Source organism: Convolutriloba macropyga, chromosome 12 (assembly GCF_964194025.1).
Source record: "Convolutriloba macropyga chromosome 12, txConMacr16.3, whole genome shotgun sequence".
Classification (NCBI taxonomy): Eukaryota; Metazoa; Xenacoelomorpha; order Acoela; family Convolutidae; genus Convolutriloba; species Convolutriloba macropyga.
In genome coordinates this window covers 30,927,052-30,941,216 of record NC_134479.1, presented here as the reverse complement: position 1 = coordinate 30,941,216, position 14,165 = coordinate 30,927,052, and the positions used below count along the sequence as shown (strand labels likewise).

The following is a 14,165-nucleotide window of genomic DNA, read 5'->3' as shown; positions in this document are numbered from 1 at the left end:
ACAAACTATAGCACAAAATTTTGCTCAACTGTTTCATACGATGTAAATGAATGAGCAACGGACCAATCGTCAAAAGAAGTCAAAAAACAATTAGTACAAGACAAATGCTTCTCAGAGATGAGTGGTTCAAATCTATGTAGCGATACCTAAATATTCAAAAGAAAAGAAAATAAAATTTTCAGTTGAAATAATGAGTGGATAAAAAAAGGTTGAATCCATTGCAAAAACTAGTATTGAGCTCATAAGTCAACTCAAATGTAACTGTTGTTATTAAAGACTCCCAATAGGTTCCTTCAACTTTAGTGGACAACATATCCCACTCTATTCTCCCAAAAAATAGCAACATACTCAAATGTATTTATTTTGGGAGATTTCAAAACTGCATTAAAAAAAGCTCACCAGGTGAATATTTTTTATCTTATGGAAGACCATGGTTTAGTTTCTGTGCTCAGTGAAGCAACAAAGAGTAAACGCAATTTATTTGATTCAATTTATATGAATAAAGATGCAACCTCTGCACTGAATATTTATAAAAACTAGGCTCTCTGACCATTACGACATAAATTTTAACATGACAATTGAGAAAGTAAGAAGCCGGAAATTTTATTGACAAAAAATACCATAAATTGCCATTAATTGCCAAAAAAAAGTTCCAGTGCTCTCATACAAAAAATCAATATAACGACGCTTGAAATAGAATTAAATTCCAAATCAAATTTATCTGTTTTTGTGTTTGTCAGTAGTTTGAATTTACGGCTAATGTTGAACCAAAACATTGCATTCCGCTTCACCTCATGATGTTTTATTGACACACGTCTTGAAATTCAGTATCAATTCCTATTCCTCGAATCTTTTACTTACCTCATAAATTGTGTTTGGTTAGCGGGCGTGGTTCTAACTTCTCTGACGTAAGGAATAACAATCCTTCTTTATAAAAAAACGACAAGAATGGATTTGAAAATTGTAAACATAATACTAAAATTAGACTGCCTCAAAATAGTGGAAAAAAGTTTTTAAAGCAGACTTTGACTTGATCGGATTATGCCGACCATTACAGTCTACTTATCGTCGGCATCATTCAGCGTAAACAGTAATAGCTTGTTGCCTTGAGAGAGTGACTGAAATTCTAAGAAAGAAGCTTGCGCTTCTAATATCTCTCAATTTGACATCAGTCTCTGATACTATCAATTTAAATTTTCTACTCAAAACTTTGCAAAATGAGGGGATTTTTGACAGTTACTTGAGAAGTTGCAAATCGCTGTTGAGAATGAGCTCTCAGATAACTTTTTCAATGAAGTCAAACTTCCCCAGGGCTCAACTTTGAGGGCAGTGTTGTTCTCACTCTACGTGACACCAATGTTGTGAGTTTTCAAATGCAACTGGCGTCATTTATCTTTTTTATGCAGATAAGGGTCAATTTATGGTCGAATTAGATAACAAAATTAAAATTATTAAACAGCAGTAGCTAGAACGGTATAATTGTTTTCTTCACCGGCAATTCTAATATTTCGTCTATTGACTTCTCTTTTTAATTGGGTTTAAGTTACCAAAGGGAAGACCAATAAAATTATTGCGCTTCTGATTAAACCGCAAAATTACTTCTTTATAAATCAGTTGAATAGCGTATGTAGACAGCGTTCTAAACAATTACGGAATTTCTAATCAATTCAAAAAGTTTTGGGCCGAAAGCAAAGGAATTAACTTAGATCGATGTCCCCTATCCAAAAAGGAGTCACAACCGAAATGATTACAAGGGTGAACAGAAAGAAGACACATTTTACTTGACCGATCAACCCAATAAAGATATCACAAAGAAAAAAGAAACAAAAAAGACTGCTGACCTCCATGTTAAATCTTGCTTTTATAATCGGGAAAAACTCTTTAGGAAACTGATATAGCTGATTTAAGGATTACTCAAAAACACAACTCAATTAATTATCACAAACTATTGAAAAAAAATTAATTTTTTTACAATACAATACCCCTAATATCTTACCTGCTAAAGTCAATGATTAACACATCACTGTTTTAAAGCATCACGAAAACATTGACCAACGTGTACGGGCCGGTCATTAAAATTGTTAATAAAAGTTTTTTTCTACCTTTTTTTTGGAAACAGGACATAAACTGAAATCTCAATTGCAATAATCTGTTTTGGCATCTACAGAAAAAAATATTACACAAAAAATTGTTCAATGATTTATTACAAATTAAATGAATGACAAACGCAAAAATGGTCAAAAAATTGGGAAGAACTAATCAAAAAAAGAACATTTTTCCGATAGAGATTATTATTGGTTTGAATCCCGCTAGCGATAAAAAATATGTTCACAGATCAAAACTCATTTTAGGGTTAAACTTTGTCGAAGAAAGGCTCGGTTGTTACAATGTACTGTTGTTAAAAAAGCCAACAAAAAAACAATTTTTTTATTATTCCAATGGAAAACGCAGTGACCAAACAAATTCTTATTTTGTTTTAATCAAAATTAAAAAATTTGTCCAAAAGAGTAAAGAAAAATTTATTTCAACTGTGCTGGTTCAGTAAATTAGGCATCAATGAATTGTGTGGTACTACTCTCTCGATAATTTTGGCTTTGACATCTAGTGAACGCTTATTCGACCAATCAATCGGTTACAGCACCACAAAGTAACAAACAAGTTTTAAAAAAATTGGCGAACTCCATGTTAAATTCTCTTTTAAAATGTTTTTAAAAAATCTGTGAGAAGACTGATATAACCGCTCTAAAGATTTTTCCAATACGGTTATCAACTAACCACCAAAGACGCTCGAAAATGTAAGTTCTTAATTTCATTTCGGCAAAACAAGGCAATAGCGTCTAAATAATAGCTGTGAAAGCATACTAGGTTGTATAGCCTGTTGAAGGTAAAGATAACCACGCCATTATTATATGATGTTAAGAAAATTTTGACCAACCTGAAGTGGCGGGGCCGCAAAACAGCTAATAACATAAACTTTTTGTTCTTTCTTCTTTTGGAAACAGGTCATCAATTGATTTCCCACTTCTGATATTTTTTGGTATTTAAAGAACAAACTGTAGCACAAAACTTTGCTCAACTCTTTAATACGATGTAAATGAATGAGCAACGGACCAATCGTCAAAAGAAATAAAAAACAATTAGTACAAAATAAACTTTTCTTTGAGATGATTTGTTCGAATCTCTGGAGTGATACTTGATTATTCAAAGAAAAAAATAAAACTTTAAGTTGAAATCCTGAGTTGACAAAAACGGCTGAATCCATTGCAAAAACTATTATTGAGCTCTTAAATCAACTCAAATGTAACTGTTGTTAAAAAAGACTCTCATTATAGTTGGATACAGGCACCCATTAGGTTCCTTCAACTTTCGTGGACAACAAATCACACTATATTGTCCCAAAGTATAGCAATATACTCAAGTGTATTTATTTTGGTAGATTCCAATACTGCATTAAAAAAGAGCCCACCAGGTGAATATTTTTACCTTATGGAAGAGCATGGATTAGTTTCTGTGCTCAGTGAAGCAACAAAGAATAAACGCAATTTATTTGATTAAATTTATATGAATAAAGATGCAACCTCTGCACTGAAAATTTATAAAAACTAGACTCTCTGTCCATTACGGCATAAATTTTAACATGATAAGTGAGAAAGTAAGAAGCCGGAAATTTTATTGCTAAAAGTTACCATAAAATGCCATTGATTGCCAAAAAATAAAAAACCAAGTACCTTAGCGCATAGAGTTTGTCACTTTTTCCGAGAAAAACTGAGTGCACTCACACAAAAACTCAATAACACAACGCTTCAAATAGAATTAAATTCCAAACCAATTTTATCCTCCTTTTTGTTAGTCATTAGCTTCAATTTACTGCTATTGTTGAACCAAAACATCGCATTCCGCTTCACTTCTTGATGTCTTTCCGACACACGTCTTGAAATTCACTATCAACTCCTATTCCTCGAGTCTTTTACTTACCTCATAAATTGTGTTTGGTTAGCGGGCGTGATTCCAACTTGTCTGACGCAAAGAATAACGATTTTTTTTCATAAACAAACGACAAGGTTGGAATTGAAAGTTATAGACCTATTACTAAAAGAAGACAGCCTCAAAATAGTGGAAAAAGTTTTTTTAATCAGACTTTGACCTGAAGGGATTATGCCCAGCAATAAAATCACTACATCAGTTTCGAACTCAGAAGTATAGCCTCACAAGAAAATATAAAAGCATGGTTACTGACAGGTTCTGGTTCAATTAACTTGATGCTGGCAATGACTGCAAATTTTTTAGGCGGACGTTGACTTGAACGGATTAAGCCCAGTATTACAGTCTACTTATTGTCAGCATCACTCAACGTAAACAGCAATAGTTTGTTGTTTTGAGAGAGTGACTAATTTTTCAAGAGACAAGCTTGCGTTTCTAATTTCTCTCGATTTGACATCAGTCTGTGATGCAATCAATTTAGAATATCTACTCGAAAATTAGCAAAAAAAGGGATTTTTGACAGGTACTTGAGAGGTCGCAATATGCTGTTGAGAATGAGCTCTCTGATAACTTTTACAATGGAGTCGAATTTCCACAGGGCTTAACTTTGGGGGCAGTGTTGTTCTCATTCTACGTGACATGAATGCATGAGTTTTCAAACGCAACTTGCGTCATTTATCTTTTTTATGCAGATAAGAGTCAATTTATGGTTGAATTAGAATGCAACATTAAGTTCAAAAGTTTTCTTTTAAACCAAACATTTGATGTTTTATGCAAGTTGAAATTATTAAACAGCAGTAGCAAAACTGGTATAATTGATTTCTTCACCGGCAATACTAATATTCCGTCTATTGACTTCTCTTTTTTAATTGGAAAGGGGAACCCCAATAAAATTATTGCGCTTCTGATTAAACCGCAAAATTACTTTTTATTAATCAGTTGAATAGCGTATGTAGACAGCGTTCTAAACAATTACGGAATTTCTAATCAATTCAAAAAGTTTTGGGCCGAAAGCAAAGGAATTAATTTGCATCCTGTTTCGTTTTTTCAAGCCCGGATTATTGTTATGTTATATACCTTCAATTGAGTAAACAAGAACTTTTCAGAAAGATGCAAAAAAATACCAATTTCGTCTGCAAAGGTTATATTGGTTATTTTTTGAAAACTTAGCAGCAGAACTTGTGCTAAAAAAATGCACTGTTTGCCTTTTGCACAAAAGACACTTTTTAAATTGTTAGGACTCAAGTTCAAAGCTGATAGATCGATGGCCCCTATCCACAAAAAGAGTCACAACCGAAATGACTACAAGGGTGAACAGAAAGAAGACACATTTTACTTGACCGATCAACCCAATAAAGATATCACAAAGAAAAAAGAAAAAAAAGACTGGTGACCTCCATGTTAAATCTTGCTTTTATAATCGGGAAAAACTCTTTAGGAAACTGATGTAGCTGATTTAAGGATTACTCAAAAACACTACTCAAATAATTATCACAAACTATTGAAAAAAATCTAATTTTTTTACAATACAATACCTCTAATATCTTACCTGCTAAAGTCAATGATTAACACATCACTGTTTTAACGTATCATGAAAACATTGACCAACGTGGACGGGCCGGTCATTAAAATTATTAATAAAAGTTTTTTTCTACCTTTTTTTTGGAAACATGACATAAACTCAAATCTCAATTGCAATAATCTGTTTTGGCATCTACAGAAAAAAATATTACACAAAAAATTGTTCAATGATTTATTACAGTTTAAATGAATGAGAAACGCAAAAATGGTCAAAAAATAGGGAAAAGTAATAAAAAAAAACATTTTTCGCATAGAGATTATTTTTGGTTCCAATCTCGCTAGCGATAAAAAATATGTTCACAGATCAAAACTCATTTTAGGGTTAAACTTTGTTGAAGAAAGGCTCGGTTGTTACAATGTACTGTTGTTGGAAAACCCGACAAAAAAAAACAATTTTTTTATTATTCCAATGGAAAACGCAGTGACCAAACAAATTCTTATTTTGTTTTAATCAACGTTAAAAAATTTGTCGAAAAGATTTAAAAAAAACTTATTTCAACTGTGGTGGTTCAGTAAATTAGGCATCAATGAACTGTGTGGTGCTATTCTTTTAATAATTGTGGCTTTTACGTCTATTGAACGTTTATTCGACCAATCTACCCGTTACAGCTACCACAAAGTAACAAACAAGCTAAAAAATAATTGGCGACCTCCATGTTTAATTCTCCTATTAAAATGTTTTAAAAATTATCCGTGAGAAAACTGATATAACTGCTCAAAAGATTGTTCAGATACGGTTATCAACTAACCACCAAAGACGCTTGAAAAGGTAAGTTTTTAATTTCATTTCGGGAAAACAAGGCAATAGCGTCTAAATAAAAGCTGTGAAAGCATACTAGGTTGTATAGCCCGTTAAAGTCAAAGATAACCACGCCATTATTATATGACGTTAAGAAAACTTTGACCAACGTGAAGTGGCGGGGAAGCAAAACAGCTAATAAAAAAATTTGTCGTTCTTTCTTCTTTTGGAAACAGGTCATCAATTGATTTCCCACTTCCAATAATTTTTGTTAGTATCCAAAGAACGAACTATAGCACAAAATTTTGCTCAACTGATTAATATGATGTAAATGAATGAGCAACGGACCAATCGTCAAAAGAAATAAAAAAAAACAATAAGTACAGAATCAATTTTTCTTAGAGATGAGTTGTTCGAATCTCTGTAGCGATACTTAAATATTCAAAGCAAAAAATAAAACTTTAAGTTGAAATCCCGAGTGGACAAAAAACGGCTGAATCCATTGCAAAAACTAGTATTGAGCTCTTAAGTCAACTCCAATGTAACTGTTGTTAAAAAAAAACTTTCATTATAGTTGGATACAGGCACCCATTAGGTTCCCTCATTTTAGTTCCTGTGCTCAGTGAAGCAAGAAAGAATAAACGCAATTTATTTGATTCAGTTTATATGAATAAAGATGCAACGTCTGCACTGAATATTTATAAAAACTAGGCCCTCTGACCATTACCGCATAAATTTTATCATGATAATTGAAAAAGTAAGAAGCCAGAAATTTTATTACTAAAAATTACCATAAATTGCCATTGATTGCCAAAAAATAAAATTCCAAGTACCTTAGAGTTTGTCAATTCTTCCGAGAAAAACTGAGTGCTCTCATACAAAAACTCAATAACACAACACTTGAAATAGAATTAAATTGCAAACCAATTTTATCCTCCATTTTGTTAATCAGTAGCTTCAATTTACGGCTAATGTTGAACCATAACATCGCATTCCGCCTCACTTCTTGATGTCTTTCCGACACACGTCTTGAAATTCACTATCAACTCCTATTCCTCGAGTCTTTTACTTACCTCATAAATTGTGTTTGGTTAGCGGGCGTGATTCCAACTTGTCTGACGCAAAGAATAACGATTTTTTTTCATAAACAAACGACAAGGTTGGAATTGAAAGTTATAGACCTATTACTAAAAGAAGACAGCCTCAAAATAGTGGAAAAAGTTTTTTTAAGCCGACTTTGACTTGAACGGATTATGCCCAGCATTAAAATCACTACATCAGTTTCGAATTCAGAAGTATAGCCTCACAAGAGAATATAAAAACATGGTTACTGACAGGGTTCTGGTTCAAATAAATTGATGCTGGCAATGACTGAGAAACAGAGTTTAATATTACCTCTCTTTCAACAGAGAGCGTACTTTAGCTTTCGGTTTTCTAGTTGGCCGGTGAAGCCACTGAAGCACCTAGATAAACTTGTGGGAGACATTTGTATAGGCTCTTTATTGTCTCATGCAACATTTATTTGCAATTGCTGGACTGGGTTTATCAATCTTTTTATTTTGATAAACGCTAGATGTATAACTGTCGATGAGCGTAATTTTTTTTCGTTATTCTGTCGTAACATAGCCAGTGGCTCTAAGTAAATGACTGCTTGGTTGAAGGAGGGCTGTGGAACTGAAGTTAAATGCTTGTTTTGACTCTGCCCGGATCGTTGTTCTATATTGCCCGAATGTGGAGGGCTCAAAAATAATTCCAAGGGAACCTTCCTCCGCCTCTTAAGTATTTCCTTGTTTGTTGGTGGGAATCTGAGATTGCTATGGTTGACGTGTTCTTTTAGAGGAATTTTTTTAATCGTTTTGAAATGATCACTAATGTTTGAGCAGACATTTTTGGGTAATTCTGTTGTAGCCCATTGACATTACTCTCGCTTTGAACTCTAGTGCAATGTCTAATTTTTGATACGCAATTACCAAAACACAAGAGATTGTGAGCGGTTTGTTTACTGGGGACTCAATGTAAAATTTTACGCTCCGCATTTTCTGCCTTATACGTGGCTCACTTGTGATTTACGTTCCCAGGATTTTGGCGGCTGCTTGCATCAATGGTGCTGCTGAGTAGGTCAAAAACATTTCTGAGGCCAAGGACCTGCGACCAGAGACTTTGAGTCTGAACCCTTTCGATTGACTGGTTTTACCCGGGTCGAGAAAATTTATGCAAGAAATGCGCTGAAATGCGCTGATTTTTCAAAAAGTTCAGCGCAAAAACTTTACATAAAAATGCGCTGAAATGTGCTAAAATGCGCTGAAACCTTACAAGAAACGCGCTGAAAACCACTGAGTTTTCAAAAAAAGCTATCTCGGAGAATCGAACTCTGATCTCCGGTGCTGCAGCCCTCACCCAACCCACTGAGCCAAAGATTTCTAAACTTCTACCTATTAATTCTAATTTTATATTGAAAGAGAGTTTAGGAAGAAATGCGCTGAAATTATATAAGAAATGCGCTGAAAATTCAGCGCATTGCTAACGTATTTTCAGAGCTTTTCAGCGCATTTTTTAAGAAAAAGTTAATTGTTATATATGGAAAACTAAATGGTTCGAAATTGAGGAATCGTTGTCAAAAAGCGTTTAAATCCACTAAATAATTTTAAGAAATGCGCTGAAAATTGAATACATTAGTTACAAATTTTAAACGCAATTCAGCGCAAAATTATGTAAAATTTTTGCGTTGAAAATTTTGAAAAATCAGCACGTTTCAGCTCATTTCGGCGCATTTCAGCGCGTTCAACTCATTTCTTACATAATTTTAGCATATTCAGCGCACTTCTTACAAAACAATGCGCTGAAATGGAGCTGGCATCTCGACCCGGGTAACATCTGCAATGTGTCTCAAATAAGTTTTTGAACTTGAAGTCATTTTAAAACTCACAGTTGTTGTTACGAGATACTTCCTCCTCTGAGAAGTCGATATCATCTAAACAATCAAATATTCTGCTACATGGAAAAAGTTCTATAAGATTCTTTAGGAGTTATAAATTCTGTAAAACTTTGGTTACGGCCACAAATTGCTTCAAGTGTTCAATATTTTTTTCCGAGTTCTTTCTATCGGCAGACGGGGAAGTTTTATGAACGTTGAAATTCAGATCATTTTATAATTGTGTTTTTGCCTTCTTTCAAGGGTAACTCCAGAAGCTGATGGGCTCTAGTGTAGGTTTGCGTGGTTCCTTGTTGCTTTTCTGGTATTAAAGGATTCAAATTTTACCGTAATAACCGTAAACCACATATAAACTTTCTTCGAAACAGTTTGAAATATGTACAATTGTTCTCTAGAACATTATAAATCCACTTTCTAAATGTAATCCTTGTTGGAAACACCGGAAATGAATATTGCTGGCTCTGTTTGTTCCGACTTTTTTACGTTCTAATGTTGGCTGACTTCGAGGAGAGAAATTTGATTAAAAGTTTCCAGGAGTGGTAAAATACCAATTGTTAACATCCATTTAAAATAATTTCACTGAATCTACTTAATGTTAGACGGCTGAGACAGAACAAACTAAAGTAAATTGTGCATAAGATGAGCTTGACAAGAAGCTATTGTTTTTCAACGTGTACTTGGCAGAAAAACGAAGCCTTGAGGAACAAAAAAATACGTGGGAACGTGTTATAAGAGATGCCCAAGTTCGAGAGCTTAAGACCAGTTGGTGTAGCATATTTGGCTTGGAAGTAAGAGATGCTGGCTCAAATCCAGTACTGGTTCATTTTCACAGTTGGTGCACCTGCTGAGCTCCCTAAAACTTAAGAAGACTAGAATACAAGACGCATTACAGAAAAAAAAACAGAAAAGGTTAAGCATAGTAGGGATTGTACCAGTCACTGTAATCGGAGCAGAGCTGTTTAACAGACAGTGGTTTGATGAAGTATTAAATAAGCTTTCTGGGCATTGGAATTGTTGACAAGTAGTGTTGGAATTTTTTAATTAGATATTTCTTGACTCCTTCATGACCGCTGAAAGAAACAGTTATAAAAACTAAAAACGAAGACTAACCATTTCAACAAAAAAAACTAACAATAAAGAGAAAGCTTCTAAAAAAGCCGTACGAGGTGCTACGCTCACTAAAACCTCTAATAGCAAAGAGCACTGTGATTTTCTTGAATAGTAGGTAGTATCATACGTCAATGAAATGATGAGAGTGCATAAAAATTATAGTAATTGATTTAATTGAAAAGATAGATAATGGGAAATGCATTTTTAGTTGATTTTTTTGTCCTGGGATGGGGAGATGCCACATTTGAGCAGAGCATTGTGATTGTGCTCCACTAGTGACATTTTTGTATTTATTTTAAGTTTTAAAAAAAGGAAAAATAAATTTACTGAGAGGGCAACTGGCATTGTGATAAGAAATGAACCAAGAGGTTTTTGTTGGAATTTTGCTCCAAATTAGCTAGCTGATGAAGAAGATAAGAAAGCGTGATTAGTGAAGAGTTGTTCGCCTTTTTTGCGGTTTTGCTAATGCTGCGGCAAATTAATTAAAACATAACGCAGTGCGTCGAATTTTCTTCTAGTTTGTCCGTATCCTCGTGAAAATGTATCAACTAAACCGATTTACTTTATTTATTGTATCATTTATAACCCGTTCCCACGTTCTTTTTTGTTCCTCAAGGGTTCGGTTCTCTAGCCAAGTAAACGTTGAAAAACAATAGCTTCTTGTCAAGCTATGTCAAGCTCATCTTATGCACAATTTACTTTAGTTTGTTCTGTCTCAGCCGTCTAACATTAAGTAGATGCAGTGAAATTATTTTAAATAGATGTTAACAATTGGTATTTTACCACTCCTGGAATCTTTTAATCAAATTTCTCTCGTCGAGGCCAGCCAACAACAGAAGGTAAAAGAGTCGGAACAAACAGAGCCAGCAAAATCCCAATCCCGCTCTTGATAAATTGTTTCCAGCAAGGATTACATAAAGAAAGTGGATTTATAATGTTCTAGACAACAATTGTACAGACTTTTTCTTTTTAAAGCCAAAGGATACTTCAATTGATTCTTTGCCAAGTCCTAACCAGTAGAAACTGCCACTAATTGACGTCAAAAAATCATTGGGTATAACAGCAGTTTCTAATGATTATGTAAAATGATTGAATTGTATCTCGAATTCAGAGTTCATTGGGATTAAAATTTCCCAGAGTTCTCTGGCGGGGTTACCGGGGTTAAGCGAATCCAATACTCAAGATTTGAATGAACAAGCTATTTGAAGCACACAATATCTGCTTCGAGAACATATTTCACACTGTTTCGAAGAAAGTTTATATGTGGTTTTCGTGTCATAATTACGGTGAAACTTGAATCATTTAATGCCAGAAAAGGAAAAAGGCGGATCGTTAATGTGCGTTTGCACATGATATTCCGACCCGAGCTCATCTACATTTTTGACTTAATTGTCAACCAAATGAAGACATAACAAAAATAGATGTTTGCGTTTAAAAAAATAGTTACACAACCTATCTACTAATTGAATTACAAAATGGCAGGCCTTATTACAGCTCCAATGAGATCTGACCTTGGAGATCTCATTGAGATCTGAGACGCCAAAATGCTGTCAGATAAAACCTTTACTACTCAAATTTATTTTGTCCTAACTATACAGCGGACGGAAAGTTTTCTTAATGAGACTATGTTACGATCAATGAGGCGAAATTCAAGCATTAATCAACACTTTTTAAACCAAGAACTTTCAAAAGTCTTAAAAATTATTAGCTTTTAACTAAATAATGCATGATAAATTACTAAAAGGTACTACAAAATCAAAAATTTTTGTCTTTGGATAGTTTAAGCCTTAGAAACGAACTAAAGAACAACCTAAAAATTTAGAAACGACTTGCGAAAACACAAATTTTTGCTACCATTAAAATCATTAGATATTATCTAAATATTATGTATTTTTAATTCAATTCTTATTTCTACTAATTCAGCTGCAGGAATTATACTGAGAGATTAGATAAGTGTTTTTGAGCCATATTTGTAAAGCATTGGGATTTGTTACTACGCGATTGTTCTGATAGAAGAGAAGAAGCGCAAAAAATGACCACTCAAAAAACGTCTATAAAAATGCATATTGTCCATCAAAGCATAGGTGAAGAAAATTATCAGTAAGTATGTTATCTTTTAGAATACAAGAAATTGGCTGTGACCTCTCATTGATGAAAACAAGTTGCAATTTGACGAAAAGAGAAAGAACAACAAAAACAGAAAAGTTTGAAAAATGTTTGAAAATGTATATCACAAAGTTTAAGACTAAAGGCTAAAAACCGAATAACTGATTCGGGAATTATCATTAATTCAATCCTCAATTAAAAGCCTAAGAGACTTGTCAGCAGTTTACGGCTACCTAAAGAACAAAAACAGGCAAAAACAACAATTTCAAGAAAAAGAAATGAGCGAGAAAAGTGTCGAAGGCATTAAAAATCGAACCTTTCACTAAAACCGTTCTATGCCCAATTAGTTTTTTGACAGAAATGGAATTTCTCTTTTTTATCAATATGGTTTCAAAAAATCAAATATGAACCAATACATTAGAAACACGAAATTTTGAGAAATCTGCTAGTATCAACGACAATAATTTCATTAGCTTTCAACTGAATCCACTAACAACGCTAAATTATGCCTCCATGGGACAACAAGTTTATTGGCCGTTCATAAGTGGTCAATAAGACAATACAATAAGTTTTTGAAGATGAAAACAACAACAAAGACAGACAACAATCAAGAGTTGATTAGAAAAAGGCCAGAAGAAAATGTCGAAGCAATTTAAATCATAAGTTCTCTGAAAACTCTATATATGGTCCGTTGAACGTCTTCTCTAAACCAATGAGAACTATCAATATTAGGATAATGTGATTAGATTTCAATAGGATCCAAAAATAAAAAATACCCGAAAATTAAGAAAAAAAATGGAAAACTAGTGGCATTGAAGTTTTAAAACTAATAGGTAGAAGATAAAACCGTGAATCGGATTATTTTTGGCTGCATTAGAAATCAAGAAGGAACTTTTAAGTACTAAGACTGAATAACAGTCCACGAAAAAAGTTTAGGATCGGTTAATGTACAAAAAATTTTCGAAAAACTTTTTTAAAAGTCTTAACATTAAAATCGAAAGCTCTTAACGCAGGTCAATAACTACGCTCAGAAACAACACAATGGCAGAAAAAAATCTTTGTCATGCATTGATGATCAATAGGAGATCACAATAAGTAATAAGAATATGAAAACAACAACAAAAACTTGCGAAAACCAAAACTCAGTAGAAAAGTGCGAGAATTTCGAAGCCATTTAAACCATTAGCTTTTCTCTGAGAACTTTATCTGTGATCCACTGAATGTTTTTTCCAAGCCAATGTGATCAGAATAATATTTGAATAATGTTTATAACATTTGGATAAGGTGATAAGAGTTCAAAAGTCACCAATGATACAAAAATATCCCTTTTTTTCAATTTTGAATTCTTGTGTTATTGAAGTCATATAATCAACAGTTGGAAGATAAAACCGCCAACGAAACTGATTTTGATTTCAGTAGAAAACAATTGCTTTCTGTCAATACTGAGACTCAATAACAGTTTAAAACAATTTTAATATTTGTTAATGTTTAAAAAAATTTTCGAAAAATTCCTTTTCAAATTCCTAACAGCCATTAAATTCAATAAATTTCATCGGAAGTCAATAAATAAGCTCATGCTTCAATGAGAGTATAGGTTCGTTTGTCATGCATTGGTGGCCAATAAGACTTCGTAACAAGTCTCTTGACTATGAAAACAACAAAATCAGGCAAAAACCAAAATTTCAGTAGAGAAGTGCAAGAAGAAAAAGTCGAAGC

The 14,165-nt window shown here is 33.4% G+C and overlaps 2 protein-coding genes across 2 annotated transcripts in view; one reads left to right on the top strand and one right to left on the bottom strand.

The window, feature by feature from the left end:
- The window catches only part of LOC142350808 (uncharacterized), a 201,774-nt gene that overhangs the window by 106,970 nt on the left and 80,639 nt on the right, over positions 1–14,165 (top strand). The window lies entirely within an intron of this gene.
- Positions 9,197–14,165, bottom strand: part of LOC142350248 (prolyl 4-hydroxylase subunit alpha-1-like) — a 37,238-nt gene continuing 32,269 nt past the window's right edge. The window contains exon 10 of the mRNA XM_075402024.1: positions 9,197–9,272. Within this exon, the coding sequence (XP_075258139.1) occupies position 9,272 (1 nt within the window). The 3' untranslated portion in view covers positions 9,197–9,271. The remainder of the gene's footprint in view (positions 9,273–14,165) is intronic.